The sequence below is a fragment of the Nilaparvata lugens genome, chromosome 4, assembly GCF_014356525.2.
Source record: "Nilaparvata lugens isolate BPH chromosome 4, ASM1435652v1, whole genome shotgun sequence".
In the NCBI taxonomy this organism is placed as follows: domain Eukaryota; kingdom Metazoa; phylum Arthropoda; class Insecta; order Hemiptera; family Delphacidae; genus Nilaparvata; species Nilaparvata lugens.
The window spans coordinates 68395307-68420944 of NC_052507.1; the positions used below are offsets into that span (position 1 = coordinate 68395307).

Consider the following 25638-nt stretch of genomic DNA (forward strand, 5'->3'; position numbering starts at 1 on the left):
CAATAAAAAAATCAAGTAGAATTTAAAATGGAGGTTTCAAGATGGCGAACCAGAATTTTAAGGGGACAGAAAAGAAGTTTCTTCAATTCGAATAGTATCCCCGATGAAACCCACTGTCAAATCATCCTTGTAAAAGAATCCTAAATATCATGATGTTTCCACAACATCATCAAATCTATTATATCAACGACATCAGTTTGAATTAGAATATCAGTACAGTGATTATTTTGTTTCCAAGGTACCTATTATAGTTTCTCTATCTAAATTTATGCTATAGCATAGGGTATGTGTATTACAATTACATAAAGTAAAATCTCTTAAAATAATAATTATAGGTAATTTATAAAGAAAATCTACTGAAGTAAAGTGAGTACAGAAAAACACGCGTTTTTCAAATGTTCATATTAAAAATGTTCTTGCCACAATAAAGTACTTCAAACGAATCTCACTAGAGTTGAATTATCAATCACCCTATATATTTGAGAATATATACACCCTATATGCTTGAGCTTCCAACTCCTCAATACCTGTTCCAATTCCTGTTTGCAGGAATACCTTGAAAGACTAAAAATTCACATTTAATTAATAAATAATTGATGATAATTAAACATGTTCATGTTACAACTATTAAAACAAGATTAAGATGTTTGGTAAGAATGGTTTCTATATCAGCATGGATCATACACATGATGTTGAAGATAGATGCAGGCCTACATACTACATACTCACTAACAAGGGTAATACCAGTATTACTGCAATCATTTTTCTGGCAAAAATACACATGTAATTAACTACTAGTAGGTGAAAATTAAAAAAGTCCTCATTTTATTTTAACTTATTCGTTAGGCGCGCAATTATTTCTGGTGAATAGAAAGTGTAGTGTTCGTCGTTGAACCTCTTTATTTTTGCTTCAAATATCTCATCGAATACCATTTTCAACTCCTCAAAGGTTGTGTTTGCAGGAATACCTTGAAAAGAGATAAAAATCGAATATGTAATCAACTACTAATTTGTGAAGATTGAAAGTTTGCATGATATAATATAACCATTAAAAACAAGATTATGATGTTTGATAAAGATGGTGTCTGTATACAGTCTATATATTACAAAGTAACTAACAAGGGTAATACCAGTATCACTGTAATACAGGTGTAAGAGATTTGCGAATCTCTTCTATGGCATATTCTTTGAATATGGGTTTTTTTCTTAAATACACATGTGTAACATTCAATGGAATCATTTATAGGAGTTGAAGAAGAAAAAATTCTCTACAATAATAATAATAACAATAATAATAATAATAATAGCAGAGCATTCCGCATTTTACATCCTCAATATTTCACGAATGATGATGATATTCAGTTTTACTTCTTTATGTCAAGAAAAAAATAGATTGAATAGAATAAGAAATAACTGGATTTTATTTCTGAAAATTTTTGTGTTCATCAACTAAATCAATAGAGACCGATGTAAGATGACTTATTGTGATTAAACTTGATTAAGACTTAATTAAACTATTCAAGAGACTTGTAATTAAATTTGAGGAAATTTTAAAAATACTGTCAGTATACTCGTTTTCTCAATTGAAGCCATAAAAACTGTGAAAAATTCCGCCACTTTTATAACATTTTCAAACGAGTCCTTGAATGCATAATAATATGTAAGCATATAATAATATAATTGACAGTTGGAAAAAAAATCAATATGAAAGAGAGTTACAGTATGTTCTACGATGCAAGGTGTCTGTAAACAGAGCGGTCAGGCGTTCCGAGTTCTTATTATTAGATTGATACTGAAGCTATAAATACCGTTCTGGCTCTCCATCTGATTTGTTTTGTTTTTCATCAATTAGGAAATCTAACTAGAACGCTTGTATTTGACCGGCGCCATTTTGTCCATAGAAATATCGTGGACCGTAGAATTTGAAATGCCTGACCGGTTTCTGTGAGCACACACACTCAGGACCAAGTACATTTTTTAATCATTACAAGATTCCGAAATACGCAGTATTGTATGCAGAAGTTTGACATTTTTATTGGTAATAGCGGTTGGAATACCCTCCTTTAAGAGACTGGCTTATTGTTAGTTAAGAGAGTCAGTCGTTTCCCATCTCTGAAGGAATAGTAATTGTTGCATTACACTCTAACTGATTAACTGGATATTGAATAAAAAGACTAAGAAATTGTCAAAAACAACAGATGGCGAGTCTGTTGCTTAAACCGCCATTTTGTGACGTTTCTGCTATACCGTTAAGTGAGACGAGACTGTCTAGCTGGGCCTGTAGCAGGCGTTCATGCCCTTGACCAATAGCAGTACTCGCCTACTAGTATAAATTCTGCTGCTCTTGTATTTAGTTTTAGTTTATCAGCGATTGACAATGGTATAACAACCGAAACCGGTCTTTCTAACTTTCAATAAAATCTGTGGTTTTTGAAAATTTCTTATAGTCTTATTTCTTATTAGTCTTTTTATTTAATATGAATAATTACCACAATATCAACTTCTCAACTACACGAGAAGATTAACTGGATGTTATTCAGAAGTGTTATGTGCCGTCACTTGGTTACGGAAGCTAGCTTATGGTTGAGAGGATCAACGTCCTAATCACGCGTTACCTCTATCCTGGTTGATGATTATTCACCTCTGCTGTATGGCATTGGCGGCTCGTGCCCGCGAGGCGGGTGAGGTGCCAGTATCATTTACTGTACGGCACTTCACCTGCTTCGAGGGCGTGGGCCGGCATTGCTGTATAGTGGAATGAATATGAAACCGGCAACCAGCTGGTGGGCCTAAGCTCTTCATGGGCTGTTGAGTCATTGACAATAACGGTTGGAGTACACTCTGTAGTAAAAATTAATATTTATATTTTGACCCATGATACATGATTTTTAGACGTCTCCATGTGCTGGAAGGATATTTTCAGAAGTTATTATGCTTCCTTATTTCAAGAAAAAAATAGATTGAATAGAATAAGAAATAACTGGATTTTATTTCTGAAAATTGTTGTGTTCATCAACAGCCACTAAATCAATAGAGACTGATGTAAGATGACTTATTGTGATTAAACTTGATTAAGACTAAATTAAACTATTCAAGAGACTTGTAATTAAATTTGAGGAAATTTTAAAAATACTGTCAGTATTTAATGTCAGTATACTACTTTTCTCAATTGAAGCCATTAAAACTGTGAAAAATTCCGTCACTTTTATAACATTTTCAAACGAGTTCTTGAATGCATAATAATATGTAAGCATATAATAATATAATTGACAGTTGGAAAAAAAATCAATATGAAAGAGATTTACAGTATGTTCTACGATGCAAGGTTTGTGTAAACAGAGCGGTCAGGCGTTCCGAGTTCTTATTATCAGATTGATACTGAAGCTATAAATACCGGTCTGGCTCTCCATCTGATTTGTTTTGTTTTTCATCAATTTATCTTCAATTAGGAAATCTAACTAGAATGATTGTATTTGACCGGCGCCATTTTGTCCATAGAAATATCGTGGACCGCATAATTTGAAATGCCTGACCGCTTTCTGTGAGCACACACACTCAGGACCAAGTACATTTTTTCAATCATTACGAGATTCCGGAATACGCAGTATTGTATGCAGAAGTTTGGAATTTTTATTGGTAATTATCACTATTCTGATAATGATTTAAAAAGTCGACGATTTAGAAATCTCTGCAGAATTTCTAAACTAAATATATGCAAAAAAATTGTCAACAAATTCAATGTACCTGAAACCCTATTCAAGATAAAAAGGTCAGTCTCAGATAAAAGAAGTAAACATTATCGCTAGAGGGATTTCGAATTTAAAAGTTATTGAAAACCGTCAATCAAAATCCGTAAAACCTCAAAATTCCAGATATTCAGAGAACTTGCCAAGTTTTTGAAAAATTGCTATTCTTGTCATAATATTGGATATATTGTGTCAGGGTTCATTAACTCACTCGGAATAACTTCTAGTTCTGAATCAATGAAAAGCTTCACCATGTAACTAAGCCTATAAGGTACTGTAAGTCAAAGTAAGCTCAAATTCATGTTTGTCAAATTTACTCATTTTCATTAAATTACATAGACACGTCAACCAAAATCTCTGGGGCTTAGCCTCCCCTAAGCCCCATCCTTTGTCCACCTATGACATCTTATTAATTCCACCTCAATATGGAGAAATTCCACAATACGTATTATTGTGTCCAGTGTAAATTCTACAGAATGTGTTATCTAGAATTGAGAACTAATATGGAAGTTGGCATGAAGTTTAAAAGTATTTCTCTAAATTCTAGTGGAAGTAGAAAATCGCTCACAATAAACGAAAATGAATTAAACTATGAACATCAATTCGAGTAATTAATATTCTGATGTTTAGTACGTTATAATTGGATATTTACATTTATATTTATATGGACTGTTGTATAAATTAAAATTCTGAAAGTTGTGTGATTCTAAATAATTGAATAAATAATATATTTACCCTCAGCGTAGCAGTAAGTGGCATAAGCTGGAAACTGCATCAGATCATTCGTCATTTTGAAGATTTGTTCAAATTTTACATCAACTTCATTTCCATAGTCGACGTATCTTACGCGAGCATGATTAACAAATATTTTTAAACATTCTGCTCTGAATGGAACTTCTGAAATGTTCAAATAAGAATAAATTATACGATAATAATTATACTCGTATTTTAAATAAAACGACAATATATTTTATTGAAAAATGTCTTTCATTGAAACATTCAAGACTAAAATAGGCCTGTATACTAGAAACAGTTGAACATAAACATTAGTATGAAGTTGATATAAATACAAAATCTGAAACTATTTAATTGAACTAGCGTTAGCGAGTTCTTACTTTTGATTTACTGAAGGTCAAAGTCGTTGTCCGTCTGTTTGTATGTTCTACAATAGCTTTAGAGAAAATCAGCTTCAAATTTTGAACACGTATACTTCGAACCTTTTCACAGGTCAAGATCGTTGGACAACAAAATTGACTCACTCCTTCGTCTTTTTTCAGGATATAACAAATAACATTGAAAGTGCATAAGAAAAAAATTTGTTGTGATTTATCATTTAGTCAGCTGAAGAATTCATTGCATGCAATTACAAGAGTTGTTCCATTTATTCATAGCATCAGCTGAGGCTATTTGGAAGCTATCACACAGACAGACCCAAAGACCTTAAAGATGCATAGACTCACATGCAGCGCTAGTGTCGTACTTGGAATTGAAAAAGGTCATTGAGGGGGAAACCTTTAAGATTATTATATATCAATGCCTTTGTAATCTATAATATTACAAATATATAGATATAATATCTCGTGCTAAAATACCCCATGGCGGCCTTCAATTTCAAGTAAGAGCTATCATTGGGAAGACATAGGCATTGTGGGTCTATATCTCTTTAAGGTCTTTGGACAGACCTGTACGTGGTAGCACATGATCTCAGCTGGTTTATATACAACTTTACAACTTTTACATCAACACGATACGGGTTGCGACAATACCTACTATTAATTGAATATCTCAACCAATACCTAATATTACTTAAGCAATAGTAATACCTACTGTTACTTAAGTAATAGTAAGTATTGGTCGAGATATCAATGTGTGGTTTTCGTCATTCATTTTCTCTTGGAACTCTGTATCGAAATCATGCATCACATGACCACCTTCTCATTTGAAAAAATGAATTTGATTCATATGAGGGACAAAGATGATGAAGCGACAGAGTAATTTTTCATTTCAAATAGGATCCCTTATGAAACCTACTGTCAAATTATTCTTGTGAAAGAATATTCTGCTGTTCCATAATTTTCACCAACTATGTAGCCTATAAGTTAATTAAAAGTAGCGGATTTCAAAGATTACAATACAAAAGTTCTTGAGCGAGTTCTCCAACCCAGGGGTCACTAGTTCCTGGCAGACAACCTTTCGGGTTATGTCAAAACTTTTTTTTGTCTTTTGTTACATTTCTGATATAAATTCTCTTGTAGTGTATGGTTTTATTGTTTTATTATGTAAATAAAGACATTTTCAATTCAATTCAATTCACTAGTTAAATATCTTCTTTATTCAATTGTATTCGCGCGCTGAGGAACAGTAAATGTACTGTTTTGCAGTATACAGCCATCTCTCTCACCATCTCACGCAGCCAACTACATTCTCTCTTTCATGGTGATACCATGAGGTAGAGATATTCAAGATAACATTATTCATTTCTAATAAAATTGCATTTCTTCTTGGATTCATTTATCAATTTGTTCAGCTACGATTGCACTGGTTGAGTTGATATAGCTACATTTCAAAACGACTGGAATAAACAGATATTTACCATCTTGAAGACACACGCAGAGTTCACCGCCGCGAGGCACATAGCGGTTGGTAGGTTGGCTGGCAATGTAGTCGGTCATTTGTTTGCGAAGTTGCAAGGTGTACTTGGTGATGGCCTTCTTGTTTGCGTTGAATGCTACCACCTCGACCCTGCCATCTCGTGCCACACCTTTGAACGGAGGTACATACGGCACCATTAACTTCTGCGTCTCTCCGATTCGGAGTATCACATCACGGTCTGGTTCTGGTAGATCTGCGCGTTTCGGGAACGTTCTCATCGCTTAAACAAAAATAGATTAACAAATTAAAATTTCGCTCAAATAAACTAGTAGTTCTGTGAACAATAGACCTCGCGCTCATTAAGTTACATTGACCTGTTGTTATGTTTTCTCAAAAATCAATAAAATAATCATCTATCAATTTAAAATGTCTAGAAAAAATCCTAAATAAACATAGAGCTTTCTGTCCTATCGTACCGTGACGTGTCGTCCCGGAATGTGAGTGTGAGCGCTATTATCAGGTCTGGCTGCCGTCGATATACGCCAATCCAATCAACCCATCAGAGAACATTCTGTGTTGTGTTGGCGAAAAATCGGTGTGTTGAAATTAACAAAATAAACTACCATAAAGCTGATTTCTTACAAACTTCATTTCTCACTTTTCATAATTTTATAAATCAATTTCTTTTCAATAATATTTGTTGTAATTGTGTATTATGTATTATATTGTGTAATATGTATTTGTTACACATCAGATTAAAAAAGAAAAATGTTTTCTATCTATAACTCCAACTCCAAACTGGGATCATGACCTCAGCTTATGGAAAGACAAAGTTAGTAGACAAATGTCTACTTACGTTGATGGAAAGATATATTTTCAAGATGTTCGATGTTTTTGAACGGGTAGTATTATAGTCCACTAGACAGCTGATTTATGATGAATAATTCTAAAGTCTGATTTTTACGGTAATATTGGCGTTTAAAGGAGACTCCTCTTCCTTTTGTATTATCCTTAAAATGCAAAATTTCAAAAAACCGTATGTATACGTCGACGCGAAATTCAAAAAGGAACATACCTGTCAAATTTCATGAAAATCTATTGCTGTGTTTCGCTGTAAATGCGGAACATAAAATATAAACATACAAACATAGAGAGAAATGCAAAACCGTCGACTTGAATCTTAGACCTCACTTTGCTCGGTCAACAACTTGCGGTGTTGTAAGATTTGAATGTTGGCGGGATTGTCATGTCATGTACCGATAGGTTGGCGCTCTAAAAATATTAGAATACTGATACTGAAAAAGTATAGAGGGAAAGTGGTGTAATGTTGAAGATAGGAGAATGGTGATTGAAAATGGTTGTAGCTTATAGTTAACATTCGCTAAAATTGACTGTATTATTTGCTCAATAAAATGTCTTGAACTTGAATAGTTATTTCTCTTGTACAATCAAGGACTTTGTTTGGAGTGTTAAAGTTATACATGAAGCGTAAGTTTACTTGTGAAAATTATTCAAAATAGAAATGACATTAAAATGGCTGTAGGACTAATTGATGTTAAAAGTTGATATCAGTAATGCTACAAACTTTAAAAACCTTAATCATTAACGTTTTTTTATCTGTTCTAAAACACAAGCAAACAATATTACTGTTAAAACATATTTTGACTATTAATGTCAAAATAGAAATGCCATTAAAATGGTTGTTTAGGACTAATTGATGTTAAAAGTTGATATTAGTAATGCTACAAACTGTAATAACTTTTATCATTAACGTTTTTAAATCTGTTCTAAAACACAAGTAAACAATATAACTCTATTAAACTTATTGAAATGAGAGAAATAAAATGCATGTTTTTTAATTACTGAATGAAAGTCTGCCAGTCTAATTGCTAATGGTAAACGATAAAATTGCTAAACGATAATTCGTAACTAAACAGCAATATTTTGAGAGATAATTTTAAACCTAAAAAAAAGAAAAAGTCGTTTGTTACCAAGTTATACAGGAACAATAGAGAAACTATAGTCTTTAGATCAAAATATTGATAATAAGAACCAGAGTTATAGTACACATTAGCTCATGGTCACGGGAACGATAATTTGTTGAAGCCTTTGATTTCTCCACCTATCATGCCCGGTTGCAGAGTCATCACATAAAGTTAAAAACAGGCATTTAACTTATTTATCAAGCCATAACTCCACTTTTCGTTGCACAGACGTCAAAGTAAACTATAGCTCCCATAAAACTAAAAACGCCCAATTAGACACATGATTTCGTTTCACAGTCGACAGAAAGAGCTTATTTATGTCTCCAATAGCTAAAAACGGTCAGTTATGGGCCCAAAGTCGTGCTGTTAAATCCAGTATCTACTCCCGCCAAATGCATTGTAGAGGTTGTGATAGCTTTTTTTGAAAGATGTTTACGAAAAACCATCTGTGTATAAGTAAATTATTTTTCTCTCCCTATTTTTTTTAAGTTGTTTATAACTTCCAAATTACTAAATATGGTGAGAAATCTCGCCAAAAGCCAAGAGTGGCCATATTGTTTAACAATTTTATGTGAGGTCTTTTAGGTCTGTTCACAGTGATGTCGATTCCCCGATGCCCAAGACATTGGTTGGATAGAAGCATGTACGGAAAAAAGTGAATAGAGCTGCAATGTGAATAATGTATGATGCTAATTCGAGATATAGCAAAATGGGCTTCAGGAAACGACTGTGCGACGACCAACCATTTATGTCAGTGATTTTAAACTATGTCTCACATAGCTATGATTGTTTGATTTTATGTAAAGACTCTGCAACCGGGCATCAGTGTTGATAAACAAAGTGTTTCTGAAATAGACCGCAAACTTCGAATTTTCAAATCATTGTCAAGTGTGAATCACACGTTGTGTAAAAATAAAGAATACATTTTGAAAGGGTACTTTGATTTTCAAGTTTTGAAGACATAGGAAACCAACAAGTGCGTCACTCCATATACTGCATTTGATAATCCAATAGCAATCTGTTGCATGTTCAGAGTCCAGGAAGCCAATAAAAAAAATCTGGTGTGGCGCACTCACACAACTTTCCTTGCCGTCATGAAAATTGATCACCTGACGCTAGTGTTCACGCGCATCTCAAGTCTACTATTCAAAGATCTGAGTCAGCTGGTGACAGGTCAATAACGCTGAAGACACACGTTTGCAATTGAATAATCACATTTTATCGAATTTCAAACTTATTTTCAACTTTAGGTGAAAATGTTACTAAACATTAATTGTAGACATTTTCATGCTCAATCTTTTCCACTTGAATTTTTTTGTTTAAATTGTATCTCAAGCCTGATAATTGGGAATCTAAAATCAAATTTTGCATAGATGGGGCGAAGCTCCTGAAATTTTTACAGATATGGGACTTGTGACAGTTGATAGAGCTTATCAATGACTATTTCAGGTATAAATTTTATCAAAATCGTTGGAGCCGTTTTCGAGAAAAACACAAAAAACCCTGTTTTTGACATTTTCGCCATTTTAGCCGCCATCTTGAATTGAATTTGATCGAAATTGTTCGTGTCGGATCCTTATAGTGTAAGGACCTTAAGTTCCAAATTTCAAGTCATTCCGTTAATTGGGAGATGAGATATCATGCACACAGACGCACATACACTCATAAGCACACACATACACACACACACACACACACACACACACACACACACACACACACACACACACAGACCAATACCCAAAACTCACTTTTTTGGATTCAGGGGACCTTGAAACGTATAGAAATTTGGAAATTGGGGTACCTTAATTTTTTTAGAAAGCAATTCTTTCCTTACCTATGTTAATAGGGCAAGGAAAGTGAAAATGAAATGATCAAAAGTGTTGAAAAACTGGATTTATCATGCTAATGAAGTCAACATGCAATTTATAGGGCAAGGAAAGTAATAGCATTAGTGAAGTACTTGAACGTGAAGAAAGCTGCGACAGAACTATCTAACACGGTAGATAAGCACTGCATAGATTATCTATAACGCATAGTAAAATCATAATATAAAAATTGAAATAATAATGATGATAATACTTTACCGAAGACATCAGATTGTTTCTGTCTCGTTCCTGTATCGTGTGTCTGACTCTTGTTTGGTTTGAAAAGCTTCCCAATTTCCTTATTGATGTCTGTGTTGTCCGATACTTTCGTTAATTGAACAAGTTTGAGGTCTTCGAATGTCTAGAGAAAAAAAAATGTATGAAAAAATATTAATCAAGATAATAGTGATGCGACAACGATGATTATAAGAATTATTTCTAAAGGTGCGTACAGACTTTCGCTCTGCTCCACAACCGAACGTCACTCCAGCAGAGTGATTGATGATCGACCGGGGAGCAACAGTGGTTCGACCGGGGAACGCGAGAAGATCTAACATCTTCCGTAACGTTCATGATGGGTACGTGGGCGGAGCGACTGTAGTTCGATGGAGGAACGAAGGCGGTACGAGGACGGTATGAGGGAGGAGCGTGCTCGGTGCGGGTTGAAAGCGCGAATATGTGTACGCAGCTTAACACTACATATAACTTTAAAATTGGACGAAGGTGAAACTTGGTATTTGTGAAAATTGATTGTAAACAATTGAATTCTGTTGTATAGCTTATCCATACTTTTTCACTGCTAAAATTAAACTTGAATTTTAAAAAACACTTTTGAAGTGAAAATCTGAAAATGCACTTACTTTTGTAGTGACGATCGTTCGTAAGTAGTGCATTTTCACTACAAAAGTGTTTTTTAAAATTCAAGTTTTAACAATTGAAGTTAACGATTCTTCTTTGAAAAAAAAACATTATTTTATAATCGCTTTCGCTTGCTTCAATGTAATCGAAGAAAAAAGTTTAGAAAGATTAGTCATAAATTTGATATAGGTATTTAATTAGGTATAAATTTGATAAGAATCGTTGGAGCCGTTTTCGAGAAAATCGTGAAAAACCCTGTTTTTGACAACATTTTCGCATTTTAGCCGTCATCTTGAATATGGCATTTGATCGAAATTGTTCGTGTTGGATACTTATATTGTAAGGACCTTAAGTTCCAAATTTCAAGTTATTCCGTTAATTGGAAGATGAGATATCGTGTACACAGACGCACATACACTCATAAGGTGCGTACAGACTTTCGCTCTGCTCCGCAATCGAACGTCACTCGATCGATTGATGATCGAAAGTGGAGCAAGAGTGGAACGCGAGAAGAGCTAATATCTCCCGTAACGTTCATTAACGTATCGCTCCGGAGCGTGCTTGGAGCGATTGCGGAGCGAGACCAATACCAAAAAAAAAAAAACACTTTTTTGGACTCAGGGGACCTTGAACGTATAGAAAGAAATTGGGATACCTTAATTTTTTTCGGAAAGCAATACTTTCCTTACCTATGGTAATAGGGCAAGGAAAGTAAGAATGAAATGATCAAAAGTGTTGAAAAACTGGATTTATCATGCTAATGAAGTCAATATGCAATTTAATAATCTACAAAAACCATAGAATTATGAAAACATCATATATATGGGGCTCAAATTTATTGCATAAATACATACATGTATCTGGTAGGCCTATAATGTTTTTGCATTTGACAGATCTTTCTTGATCCATGAGCATTTAGGCCGGTTGCAGACGAACTACTATCGCATGTGGGATGTGGGAACGATTATTTTCCATCTGTGGTACCACAAACGCAGCGCATACAGAATACATTGGCAGGCATGGCAGTGTCACTGATACTTCCACATGGCGTTGCGCGCTGTAGTATGCGATTATTTTCCTTGCGATTGTCGTACCAGTGGTTTGAGCACTACGCTTCCCCTAGCTTCTGTACCACCTTAGACCAGTTATAGAACTGGTCTAAGTGTACCACAATCGCAGTCGCTGTGACTTTGAAAACAGCTGTATGATAAAAAACATCTGATAAAAACATACGAGTATGATACAAACATATGAAAACTGTTGCACTAATGCGCGTTTTCTCAATAGTAGTGTGAAAACGTTAGTCTGCGTTAGTCGTATTGTTCTGTGGTATGTCGGTCCCACATGCGATAGTGGTTCGTCTGCAACCGGCCTTATATAGATGCATAAGATCACGTAAAGAAAGTAAAACACTAACACAGATAATAGTCAATAATTTAGTGAATTATAATGCCTATATGGTTTCAGCGGTTGTAGAACATTGCAGGTCTAAGCTGGATTCAGGCAGCTGGAAACTCTTCGACATCATAAAAAGCAGAGCCACGTACGGTAACCAAAGTGTTTTAGAATTCTTTGAGGCCCATGTTCCTAAATCTGAGGGGTACAGATTTATCTGATTAAGTTTTGACTGACATACAAACGCTGAATTCATATTGGAATAATTTATAGAATAAATATAATTTATAAATGTTTACTTGAGAGCTGATGAGACGGTAGAACTTTTTTTAACAGTCTTTACAATGCTATTGCCAAATTGGGAGGCAAATCATTGCCAATTTTACTCAGAATATTGTAAATAACGCAAATAGGGTAGTGGTGTTATTGTTCAACTCGAGTACAGAGTAATTAAAAGTGTCTTTTTTTCTTTGTAAATAAAATATTCATTCATTTATTTATAAAATAAATTATGTTTTCAACTATCTATGAGCACTTTGAAATCAACTTACAATTTTCAACAACTCCTTCAGTTTAGCAAGTTGGATGAGATAATTGAAAGCATCAGGTGACAGCCCCTTGTATTCGATGCCATCAAGGCCAACTTCGACTGCACAGCGTCGTAGCTACAAAATAAAGAACATCTTATTAAACATCTTATAATGAGAATTAATATAATTAGTATTATCAGCAAATTTCATATTTATTCGGTTAAAAAGTTGTCTTAAGTATTGTTTTATTATTCTTATTTGCTATCTATTTTTTAGTTTTGTGCGCTGTTCTGCTGTTGTAACTTGGATGCGAAATAAAGAATCTTATTCTTATTCTCTTACTGTCGGTCCCGGCTGAAGTATGACAGTCGTAAGGCCCTTGACGGCTTAAATTATATATTCATGCGGGGTGGAACTTCCGTCAGGGACTCCAACCAATAAAATACATAGAAATATTATTATTTAAAGCATATCTTTCAATTTATACAATACAGAAATGATCCACAGTTTTGGTAGCATTCAAACTGTAACACGATAAGCTAATTTCCAAATTAAAAATAACAATCAAGAATGGATGATTAAGTAGAACTTACAGTTTTCAGTTTGTGTGACAGTAATTTCATCTTGGAAATATGAATTTCGTCGATATTTCCGTTGTCCACAAATAATACTTTGTAATATCCTTCTGCGTTGACTTTTTCGAGAATTTGAGCCCTGAGGTGTTTACAAGTCTGATCCCAATAAGCTGCAACCAGCTCCCCGACAGCTGGATCTCTGCCTAGACGCTTGGCTGCAAAGTTCAAACAAACAATGCTAGAAACATCATAAACAACGTCACATTTTAATTTAATTTCAATTTTTTATTGCGGATGATGCCCACATGAGCTTTTTGCTTGTGCGTGGATAATGGGAAGTGTGAGGGTAATTTATGAGATGATCAAATGTCCATGCCTATTCGATGGATGGGATTCGGCGCAATTCGAACCCGCGACCAGGTAGCACTCACTAGTATACTGAAGGGTGCAACGCCTTAGTCAACTCGGCTATCTGGCCGGCAGATATTCGGCATAACAATATGTTCTATGAATCTAATATAGTCTATGAATCGGTACCTTCTATGATATCAGTAATAATATAATATTATTATAATCTAACACTATAGTAGTTCTAGTAGGTAGGCTACATCTTTATTCTTTATTCATACAATACGTACATCTTCGAAATGATAGGGAGAAGAAAAAGAAGGTATCCTTGTGCTATTCCTCTATAATATGGATTAATAATATGGATAATAATATAGTTCTAGTAGGTAGGCTACATTTATATTCTTTATTCGTACAATAAGTACATCATCGAAATGATAGGGAGAAGAGAAAGAAGGTATCCTTGTGCTATTCCTCTATAATATGGATTAATAATATGGATAATAATATAGTTCTAGTAGGTAGGCTACATTTATATTCTTTATTCGTACAATAAGTACATCATCGAAATGATAGGGAGAAGAGAAAGAAGGTATCCTTGTGCTATTCCTCTATAATATGGATTAATAATATGATTTGAATAAAAGTTATTAAATTTTGGTAATCTTCAGAAGATGACCAACAACAGGTCGAAACTTCGTCACTGCTAAAAATGAAATGTTTCCACTTCAAATGTATTTTTTAATTCAAAGTTAAAATTAATATCTCTAGCAAACTACGAATAGTAAATCTCCTTTTCTAGTAGGGTTGAGTTGTAGATATTCAATTAATGCGAGTTTCTTCTATGCATAGTAATTCATACAAAAATTAGATAATCTATATATATATATATATATATATATATATATATATATATATATATATATATATATATATATATATATAATATATATATATATATATATATAAATGAATTTCTGTTTGTGTGTTAGTTTGTTTGTTCCCTATAGACTACTTAACAGAAAGGCATGAAACTTTGGGAATATGTTGTGTGAATATTGGGGATGGTTTCTGACCAGAAATTTTAATAGGGGGGCTAAAAATAATTATATTTTAATCCATTTCACAGACCTATGTTTTCGGAATTGTCGGCCGAGCGGCTAACGTAGAACGGGAAGATTATCATGATTCAAGATCATGTTGTGATAATATGATTTAGCATCTAAACTTACCAGCTGTAATAAACACGTCACTCTGTGATAACATTGTCTACTGGTATTAAAACGGTAGTTTTAAGCACATAGGAAGTCCGTATTTGAGATGTACATAAAAATATTGATTGTCAGATAAATTTCATAACTCACCAAATAAAGTCAAGTGTGACATGAGATACATTGACTTTTTGGCGGTACGAAGTTCGTCGGGTAAGCTATTTTGAAATAAAGGTGTGTTGGGATTAATCAAAGACCTTATTTCCATAGCTTGGGTACTCATTTCTATGGCAACACTATCAAGATAGTTCTAATAAGTTTCAAGAGTTCATGCTAAACTATAAAAATGCTTGATGACAATGAATTGAAAAAATGCTTTAAAAAAGCGAAACTACCTACCTTTGATACCCTCAGCAGCCACTTCTTGTGACAAACTATGATACAGTTCAGCTTTCTGCGGGCTGAACGGTAGCACATAAATTTTGCTAATATCATGAAACGAGCTGATGATGACTTCATCTCCAGACTCCAGCTTCAATGTGGCAAGTTCAGGCACCTGATCTGGCTCTACATTCCACTCGCAAAAACGTCCAGCTCCTAAATGTTCTGCTTCATTACCTGTTGAATACACTTCGGCCTCCCATTCACCTGAATCTGCCAGTTTCTTAACCAGTTTAACCGACAACACATCTCCCTGTAATCAACGAAAATTTATTTATTCCATTTTTTGACAAAAACAAACCATTTTATTACACAATAATATGATTCAGAGAAGACAACAGGCATAGCCCAAAACTATCTTTCTCCCAAATTTTGATGAATAGAAGTTTCGAAAAAAATGAGGTAAGGTTTTCACTTTCCACTTTCAAGTCAACATGAAGCCCCCTGTGGGATGGGGGAGCTTTGAGTCGATCATCGTACTCAAGAATGTGTTGATAACTAGAATTCACCCACAGTATCCATGCTTGTTGTAGGAGGCGACTAAAATGGACCTCAAGGCAACTCCAGAAGTTGCCTTGCCTTCAGTCCCACGGGATCTGTCCCATCAGGGTAGTTACGGAGGAGCAAAAAGAAAAACCCAAGAGACCAGAGATAGGTGAAACAAATGTGGGTCAAGAGGCTGAGTCGCGGGTGGCCGGGTGCCCTAGAGGCAGTTTGGCGTCTGCTCTCTCAGCGGAAGGACCTACAAAAAGGCCAGGAGTGGAACTCACGTAGGTCACGAGTTTGTGGGTGGAGAGGCCAAAACTCACCACTGCTCAAAGAAGGGCGGCCATTCAGTCAAAACTTCTTGGGAGAGGTGAGGCTATTGACCCTGCGAAGTTTCGGAGGGGCACAAAGAAAAATCCCAAGAGACCAGTGATGGGTGAAAAAGCAGGCACAAATGTGGGTCAAGAGGGTGAGTCAAGGGTGGCCGGGCGCCCTAGAGGCAACTTGGCCGCCCCTTCTTCAGCGGAAGGACCTACAAAGAGGCCAGGAGTGGAACTCACGTAGGTCACGAGGACTAATCAGCCTGATAGTCCGGGCGCAATAGTATATTTCGCACCTAGAGCAGAAAATGAGATTTTTCCAGCTCGAAATCGGTTTTCAAGTCCGAGGCCGTAGGCCGAGGACTAGAAAAGATTGAGAGCTGGAAAAACATTTTTGCCCGTGGTGCGAACGATATTTTTCGCCACACTACAGGTATTGCTGACAAAATAAATAAAGAATACAAAATAAAGAATACTCGTTAAGCTATCTCTTGATTTTAGTGGTAGAAGATTTGCAGTCCGGATTTCAGATTCTTTTAATATTTCACTTGGAATACCACAGTCATCTTCAAGCATTTTTGAAAATTCGGAATGCACTAATCAACAATAAATAATTGAATAAAACTGGTTGCGAAGCGAATTAGTTTGATTCGAAACTGGAACTAAAATCATGGCGACTTCAGCTTATTATGAAAGTGGACACTCGCCCGATCTAGCGGATGACTTATTAATAATAATTAGCGCGTTGTTTCCAGCCATAAGCGGCTGGAAAGAGACAACTTTCTGGCCTAGACCGGAAAAGAAACCCTTTTCTGACGTCGTCTGCAAACAAGGTCTTTCAGATCTACGTAGGGACTGGAAAACAGCTGCTTTCTGTGCAGTGTGGCGAAAATGTCATTCCGTGGTCATTTTTGAGTAACAGCCGTGAAAGATGTCTCAATTTCTTCGTTAGGTCTAGCATAATAAGGATCATGATGATGATAAGTCGAAATCACAGGCAAACACCTCGGAAACAAGATGGCCGCCAGAATTTTCAGTGTTTTGCTATATCGCTTGTATTTCAATAAACGTTCAAGATATTCAACAGTTTTTTTAGACGAAAATATTTCTAAAATCTTCCTCTACAATTTTTGTTTCATAAAATTTTCCTCTAAAACGCATATTTTTTTAGTTATAACCTTCAAAAGCCCAGAAAACGTTTTTTTCTAAATCTGTTCAAATTTCATTTCATTATATTTTTTTTTTGTGCAAGAAGAACAGAGAAATTTTAAATCTACGAAATTTAAAGCGTTTTTTCAACTTTGAAACCATATATCTTTATTCGCTGTACGTCGAAAAATGAGTTCTCCAAAGAAAACCCTGCATGAATTCTGGTGCGTTTTTCCATACACATGAGGTAACAAGCTAGAACTATAAAATCGATTTTTTCATGACTACCTTAAGATAGAGACTTACAAATGGTTTACGTGTTTTTTTACTACACGTTTTTATATTGTTTTATTAATATTCTTACCTGTTGTACATTGACTCGTGCACTTGATGTCAAACAGAGTTTCACGGACATCAAAGGAATGTTTTTGATGTCATTCGGCAGAGCTCTGAGATTGCTGGAGACTACTAGAAATCCGCTATCTACCAGCGCCACACTATATGAGTCGTTCAATTCAGACAGCACAAGGCCGCGTCTCCAAAATGGAGCATTCTCCTCCCAATGAACACCAACCATTTCATTCATTTTTGGCCTAAGCAACAGCACAAAAGCACAAATTACAAATCAAGTGAATCAATATAATAAACAACTCTAACTAATTATAGAGATAGTGATACTGTAATAGGTGAGATATATTGATTCTTATGCATAATGAAAACACTAGACTATAGTATGATAACACGAATTCATTTCTAAGAAATTACGTACATGTTTCGACATCTATGGTGTCATATTTACATTGAACATGTATGTAATTTCTTTAAATTCGTAATATCAGATTATAATCCAGTGAGTACTATTATTTAAAATGATAGAGTTTGAATGAGAATACTAGTAGTATAGAGGGACAGAGAATTTTCGATTCAGCAACATAAGTAGAAGCTTTATTTTTTTAATAAGCCTAACTATGGAGGATAGAAATCTATAATAAAAGGCACTCCGTCACTGACTGACTGACTGACTCACTCACTCACTCGCAGAACTAAAAATCTACCAGACCAAAAACGTTCAAATTTGGTAGGTATGTTCAGTTGGCCCTTTAGAAGCGCACTAAGAACAGATTTGGGAAAATTTCCAAAGATACGCCCAAAATCTGCGTTTTTCCAGCGTTTTCTCAGCTTTATCGAGAACAAATGAACAGAAAATGTTCGAATTTAGTACAGAAGCTCAGCTAGGGTGTAATAATGTTGTGTTAGAAGGAATTTGCAATAACGTCAAAGATACGCCAAAAATTAGCGTTTTTCCAGCGTTTTCTTAGATTTATCGAGAACAAATGAATAGAAATTGTTAAAGCTTAGTACAGAAGCTAAGCTAGGGTGTAATAATGTTGTGTTAGAAGGAATTTGAAATAAGGCCAGATACGCCCAAAATAAGCGGTTTTTTTTAGTTTTCTCAATTCTTTCATCAAGTAATAGACAGAAAATTTTCAAATTTGGTACATGGGTTTAGCTAGGGTTTAGAAATTTTGTGATGAGGTGACTTTAATATTTCATCAAAGATCTGCCCAAAATCAGCGTTTTTCTAAGCTTTTCTGTGTTTTCTCATCGTTTTCTTATCGAGCGAGGAAGTATTTTGACTTTCTGATGGAATGAAGCATGCTCAAATGAAAAGTGCAGGCGAGCGAAGCGAGCCCGCTGATTTCATTTTTGGACTATCCAGTCGGGGGTCCAGGCTAGACGGATATGGCGAGCGAAGCGAGCCTGACGGCTAGTGTTATAATAAACTCCCAGTTAACTTCAGCCTAACTATAGAGGATACACATTTTATAATAGACTCCCAGTGAACTTGAACTATCATCCACAAACGACGCACAGTCTAATTTCGACACTGAGGCTCGCTTGCACAAAGGCCCAGTTAAATTTTAACCATGATTAAATGCCACGAGAACCAATCAGAGAAGCCTTCTTTTTCAGAAAAGTCGTTCCTGATTATTTAATCATGATTGAAATCTAACAGGCTTTTGTGCGAGTTTTATAGTTTCTTAATAGACGAAACTTATTATTATATAGTAATTTGAAGATTAATTTACAAAAATGTGTAGATTTACATTGTTTCAAGCTATGATATGCTCTAATATAATTTGTGCATGCTCGTTCATTCACATTGTTATCTATGTTCTTGATAAATCTAATCAGTAATTAATATAATGAATAATTATAGGCTAATATAGTTGTAAAGAGCGTTACAAACTTCGGTCTGCTAGCACCGGCTGGTTCGTGGGTTCGAATCCCACCGATGACATGGACGTTTGATTATTTAATCAATTCACTAACGCATTTCCCATTAACCACGAACAAGCAAAAAGCTCACGTGGGCATCATCCGCAATAGAAAAATAAAACAATAATAAATTAATCGTGTGATATTTGCTGTATTGAGAGGTATTTTATATTACAAAAGTCTTTGCTGTTTTATATTATATATAATATTATTCAATATAATTGTAATTGTTGTTGCCCTTATAAGCTGCATATGTTCCCTTTCTTTACAAAACCAATCCGCAAACCTAGAATGCCTAATTTTTCTAGTCAGGAAGCTCCGCCCCCTGAGTGTATCACACTACATTTTTGTAAGATATTTTCAACTATTGAAATTAAAATGCACGGTAACCTATGTTTTGGAAATGTTACTGTTTATAAAATTTGGGAGAAGAGCAGTTTTGGGCTGAGCCGGTTCCTATCTCCCAGTCATAACTATTTGAATTCTTCTTGCTATTTAAATAATTATTGTAACAGATGAATAAATAACTGAAAAACTTACCGATAAGGCTCTCCCAATGGATCTCCCAGATCCAGTCCATAGATTTTCATATATTGCTCTCTGGTACTGGCTCGACTGCCCAAAATACATATTATTCGCTCGTCGTCCAAAACTCTCATTGCTTCACAGTGGGCTGAGTCACCTTCTTTGAATACATCGAGAATTTTCGTAAACTTACCCAATCTGAAACACCAAGATGTGATGGATTGTAGGAAACAATTGTGGGACTGGTAATAAGTCAATAATCAACTTCTGAAGAACACAACTAAACATAAAACCGGGATATTCATTGTAGGCTACTGTACTTGTAAATGTGGATAGACAGTGATTCATTCCGAATAGTAAATTCTGAAAAGTAGGTATAACTCTAAACTCGTGACTAAACAATCCGGATAGTCCAGTCAAATGGTCATTTTTTAGGAAACAGCCCCGAAAGAATTTTCTCAACCGGTTTATTTTTAAATGGGTTAATTTTTTCATGTATTCTATGAATTTGAAACTGAAGTTTTCTTACACACCGGAGGGCGGCTTCCCCCTAAAAACCCCCAAGTTTTGGGACTTTATTATTAAGAAATTATGAGAAAAACGAATCAAATTAGTTAATAAATTAGTTAGAAACGCTTTCAGATACACACGGTGTCCCACGAAGAGGTTTACACGTTTAATTTTATTATTACATAGTTTACAAAGTAGGTTCTAAAAATATAAAAATATTCTGTCAAAATTCCAGCTCCCTAACCTTCGTAGAAACAAAATGGCGGCAGTAGTTTTTCCAGGAAGTGAATTGGTAAAATTTTCAATAAGTCATCATTTTGTTCCTACGAAAATTAGGGAGCTGAAATTTTCCCAGAATATTTTTAGAACCTACTTTGTAAAATTTTAAAACGTTCGGTAAATAAATGGGCACGTAATATGAAATTAAAAGTATAAACCTCTTCGTGGGACACCATGTATACTACTCTATGCAGAACAAGTAAACAGGTAAAAATATCTATTACATTGAATATACTTTAATTTCCAGAACAGCTCTGGCCTTCATTCTGTTGACAATGAATTTAAAAAGGGGAGCCAGAGATCTTCTCCTCGAAATCGTGGTGTACAACGGTACAAAGTTTAAAAATAACCTACATAAAACTAAGATTTGTAGTTAATAGTCCCAATCTAGAAATGTGTGTTCTCATTTCAATAGAAGAAAGATAAAATTTTTATTTCCTACAGTTACGTTGAAAAGTGGCCATTGCTGCACTGATTACAGAACGCAAAGAATCACTTTTCCGCTCTAGTGCGGGAAAATTTTTTCTGCACTCCAGATTTGCAACATGGCAACGCAAAATACTTAGTAGGTTATATGGAGCAACAGTGCAGCAAAATCAAAATGAAGTTGGTAACAGTGACTGCTGTGGCTGCTATAGTGAGCAGAGGTGCAACCAAGCACAAAGCGCTAATTATTAAGTACCTACCTTTATTATAACCAAGGACAACATTTTTATTCAATTTGACAATCAATTAAGGTTTTTATCAATAATAAAATTACACAGAAAAACATTTGATGCATTTCAGGCAATTTTACCCATAATTACCCACTTTTCATATTCAATGGTAACTGTAGGAAAAACTTAATGTGAAATACGTGCGCAAAGTTCCTCTGCTGCACTCAAGAAACCATTCCGCCCTCGCCTACGGCTCGGGCGCAAACGTTTCTTTCGGTGCAGCAAACTGTCACTTTGCGCACTAGTTGCACAAATAACTATTTTGATTCTCACCTTGAATGTATCTAGTCAAGTGAAGAAAAATCGAATTTTCTTCAAGGATTTTGTCTGGCAGGTTTCATTGACCACATACTGAATGTTTCCACATTAACTTGAATAGTTACAAGTTTCAGTTTATCTCTAGTTTGATATCCTATGAGACCGGCCTTTCCATTGATCGATGTAGGGCTTGTGTGTATAAACTTCAAACTTATTGAGGAAAATTCCTATGATTATGGCCATGCAAAAATGCTTTTACCAACATTTTTTCATGGAAATGAATGAAAAATTGCATTTTTTCCAATGCTAATAATATGAAATAATTATTATTTAACGAAGTTCCTAATTAATAGCTATCAAGCGCCCAAAGACTTCTGTTACTGCAAATATTGACAACCGGGTGAAACAGATGAAAGGAAATTCGATGAGATTTACTATCCAAAAATAACTGGCAAACAATTTTTGGATATAGTGAGGTCAACGTTATAATGGCAGTATTTTATTAAAATTGGTGTAGCTATCCTTGTCTATCATTCGACAAAGCAGATAGCGCTATCCATGTCTATCATTCGACAAAGCAGATAGCGCTATACTTTTCTTCTAGGTTCGCAATGTTGCCAGATAGTTTTCAACAATGTAGAGATACAATAGATCAACAAAATATTTAATTTGAAAAATGAAAATTCATTATTTAATCATTGAGGAATATTTTTTCTTGGTGAGTAAAATATAAATGATTATTTTGAACAAGAATGAACAGTTGATATTACAACAGATATACCGCTATTAGCTACCCTCTACAGAAGACAGTGGCAAGGCAGAGAATCGGTAACGCTGATCTCCTATCTTATGTTCTCTGTTCACTGTAGTTCTCATAAAATTTCCTTCTAGCCGTTCACCCGTCTTCAGGGTGGTTGACAGCATTTATAATTTCGTTCAATATTTTTTTTGTTTCTTCGTTTTGTGAATCGATCATATTCAGAAATTGTACAAACTGTTGTATATAAATTGAAGCAGGAAATAGTTTTTGGGCTTAAGCCTGATCTGCCTTCCCAAAATTTTCACAATTGACAGCATTTATAATATTTGTTTCTTTGTTTCTTCGTTTTGTGAATCGATCATACTCAGAAATTGTATAAACTGTTGTATAAATTGAAGCAGGAAATAGTTTTTGGGCTTAAACCTGATCTGCCTTCCCGAAATTTTCACAATTGTAGGCCTACATCATGGAATAAAGTTGAGAGAAGATTGCACTTTGAAGTTTGTATTTTTATAATATTATGGATAATATCCATTAAAATCTTCTAGAAGGCTTTCAATATAGAATAACGTTTTTCGACATTACAAATATTTTGACAATTTAAATAATCTTAAACACAACACTAGTGACCCCCACGGGCTGGAGAATTCGCTCAAAATACTGCTGATATTTTGCTGCTGTGATGTGTCACCTGTTCTACTAAAAGCAGTGAAGAGAAGTCAAGAGGAATAGTTAGAATTGCATTGAGTTAAGCTGCGTTTAAACCAAAGCTATTAACAAAATGTTTATTTCTACGTCCTTATAGATTCTATTAGATTGAATATAACTTATCATACACATGATGAACATGTGTTTGTCAAGTTCCGTTCAATATAATAGAGTCTATAAGTACGGAGAAATAAACATTTTGTTGATAACTTTGGTTTAAACACAGCTTTGATGAGACGATTGAACAAAAACTAGAATCTAGAGACTAAGTAATTGCGGTACAATACAGATAATTATATATCTATAGAAATGCTAGGATTCTAATTATTTGTATTTCACCTAGAATTAATTATTAGTAGCTAGTCACTAGATTGTAGTTTTTATTTTGTATTTCACCTAGAATTAATTATTAGTAGCTAGTCACTAGATTGTAGTTTTTATTCAATCAACCCAATAAATGCATGCAATCAATTATCCAGCTGACTTGTAATGATAAATTACTAAAAAAATTTTGTTTATCCAATTCCAATATTATCCTGTTATATCCTCAATAAGAACGAAGAAGCAAGTCAATTTCGTAGGCCAAATATCTCGACGTGTATGTATAATGGTTCAAATAATATGTGTTGAAAATTTGAAGTTGATTGATGGAATCATTCGAGAGCATTCGTCGGAAATACAAATGAACAAACTCACAAACGGACGACTCAAGTCTCAAGTTGAAAATCAATAATAGCTTCGCAGACTTGGTCTTTGAGAACTCAGGAATTTTCTGGCTGCATTTAGGGACCAAAAATATGTTCCATATGAAAAATAAAATCACTTTCTGATAGTTTGGAGCCAGCCAGAATATTTTATATGTTCTCTTATCTCACATCGTCATCCTACAATATTCTCCCCAGGCAGCCTAGAATTTTTGTCTTCAAGATAATGTCCTAAGGACCTCCAGTTATGCAGTATAACTTTATTCACTAATTTTTTTAGTTTAGTCATTAGTTTTGAAGTGGAAATTGGACTTTTTTGAAGTGTAAAGTGAAATCATAACCTCATTCTTTTTTGAAACTCTTATTTGTAAAAATTTGGGAGAAAACAGTTTTGGACTATGCCTGTTGTCTTCTCCCAATAATATTACTTATATTGTAATTATGATTTGTGATTGTCAATGTGATAAATAAATAAAATAAGACAAGTCAGGTCAATAATTTTACATATTATATGAACATCACACCCTCAGCATAACAATTCATAACATATCTACTTTAATGTTTAGTTTGTGAATAATGTGGATCTGCTGCTATACAATTTACAACATGCTTTAACCAATTTCAATACACATGTTCTCTCTAAACCTCGACCATTTTTGTAAATTGTGTTTCTTCACAAACAGTCTTCAGACTAAATTACAATATTTAGACCAATGCGACCCTAGAATTGTACACAGTATTAGGCCCGGTTGTACAAAGCTTGTTAAATTGTAACCGTATTAAATTCCACAAGAACCATTCAGAGCTTTTGTTTCGAATAAGTCTTCTCTAATTCGCGAGGCCTCTAATCATGATTAAAATTCAACATGTTTTTGTGCAACCATCCTTAGAATTAGACTAGTTAGACCCTAGAATAAGGTTCACTAAAGCCGGAAAAGTCGTGGGTTGGAACCCACGGAACACATGCACTATATATCATTACATCATGTTACTACCTGTACCATCTCATTACCCATGCAAGTGAATACGTATTTAAGCCCACGTGGGAATCATCCAGCAAAAAATATCTTTTCCTACAGTTACGTTGAAAAGTGGCCATTGCTGCACTGATTACAGAACGCAAAGAATCACTTTTCCGCTCTAGTGCGGGAAAAAATTTTCTGCACTCCAGATTTGCAACATGGCAACGCAAAATACTTAGTAGGTTATATGGAGCAACAGTGCAGCAAAATCAAAATGAAGTTGGTAACAGTGACTGCTGTGGCTGCTATAGTGAGCAGACGTGCAACCAAGCACAACGCGCTAATTATTAAGTAGATATTATAACCAAGGACAACGAGGACTTCAGGATTTTAGGATTAAGGTTTTTATCAATAATAAAATTACACAGAAAA

General features: G+C 34.7%; 1 protein-coding gene across 2 annotated transcripts in view; it reads right to left on the reverse strand.

Moving 5' to 3' along the window:
* LOC111045309 overlaps positions 1-25638 on the reverse strand; it is a 68199-nt gene continuing 42561 nt past the window's right edge. Inside the window, exons 3-11 of one of the 2 annotated variants that reach the window (XM_039426305.1) lie at positions 20325-20507; positions 17869-18097; positions 15508-15802; positions 13568-13764; positions 12996-13109; positions 10411-10552; positions 6340-6618; positions 4482-4643; positions 1-968 (exon numbers count right to left, since the gene is read on the reverse strand). In XM_039426305.1, coding sequence (XP_039282239.1) covers positions 826-968; positions 4482-4643; positions 6340-6618; positions 10411-10552; positions 12996-13109; positions 13568-13764; positions 15508-15802; positions 17869-18097; positions 20325-20507 — 1744 coding nt within the window. In that variant the 3' untranslated portion in view covers positions 1-825. Of the gene's footprint in view, positions 969-4481; positions 4644-6339; positions 6619-10410; positions 10553-12995; positions 13110-13567; positions 13765-15507; positions 15803-17868; positions 18098-20324; positions 20508-25638 lie in introns of those variants that run through there. The other variant, XR_005571111.1, reaches the window with a different exon arrangement.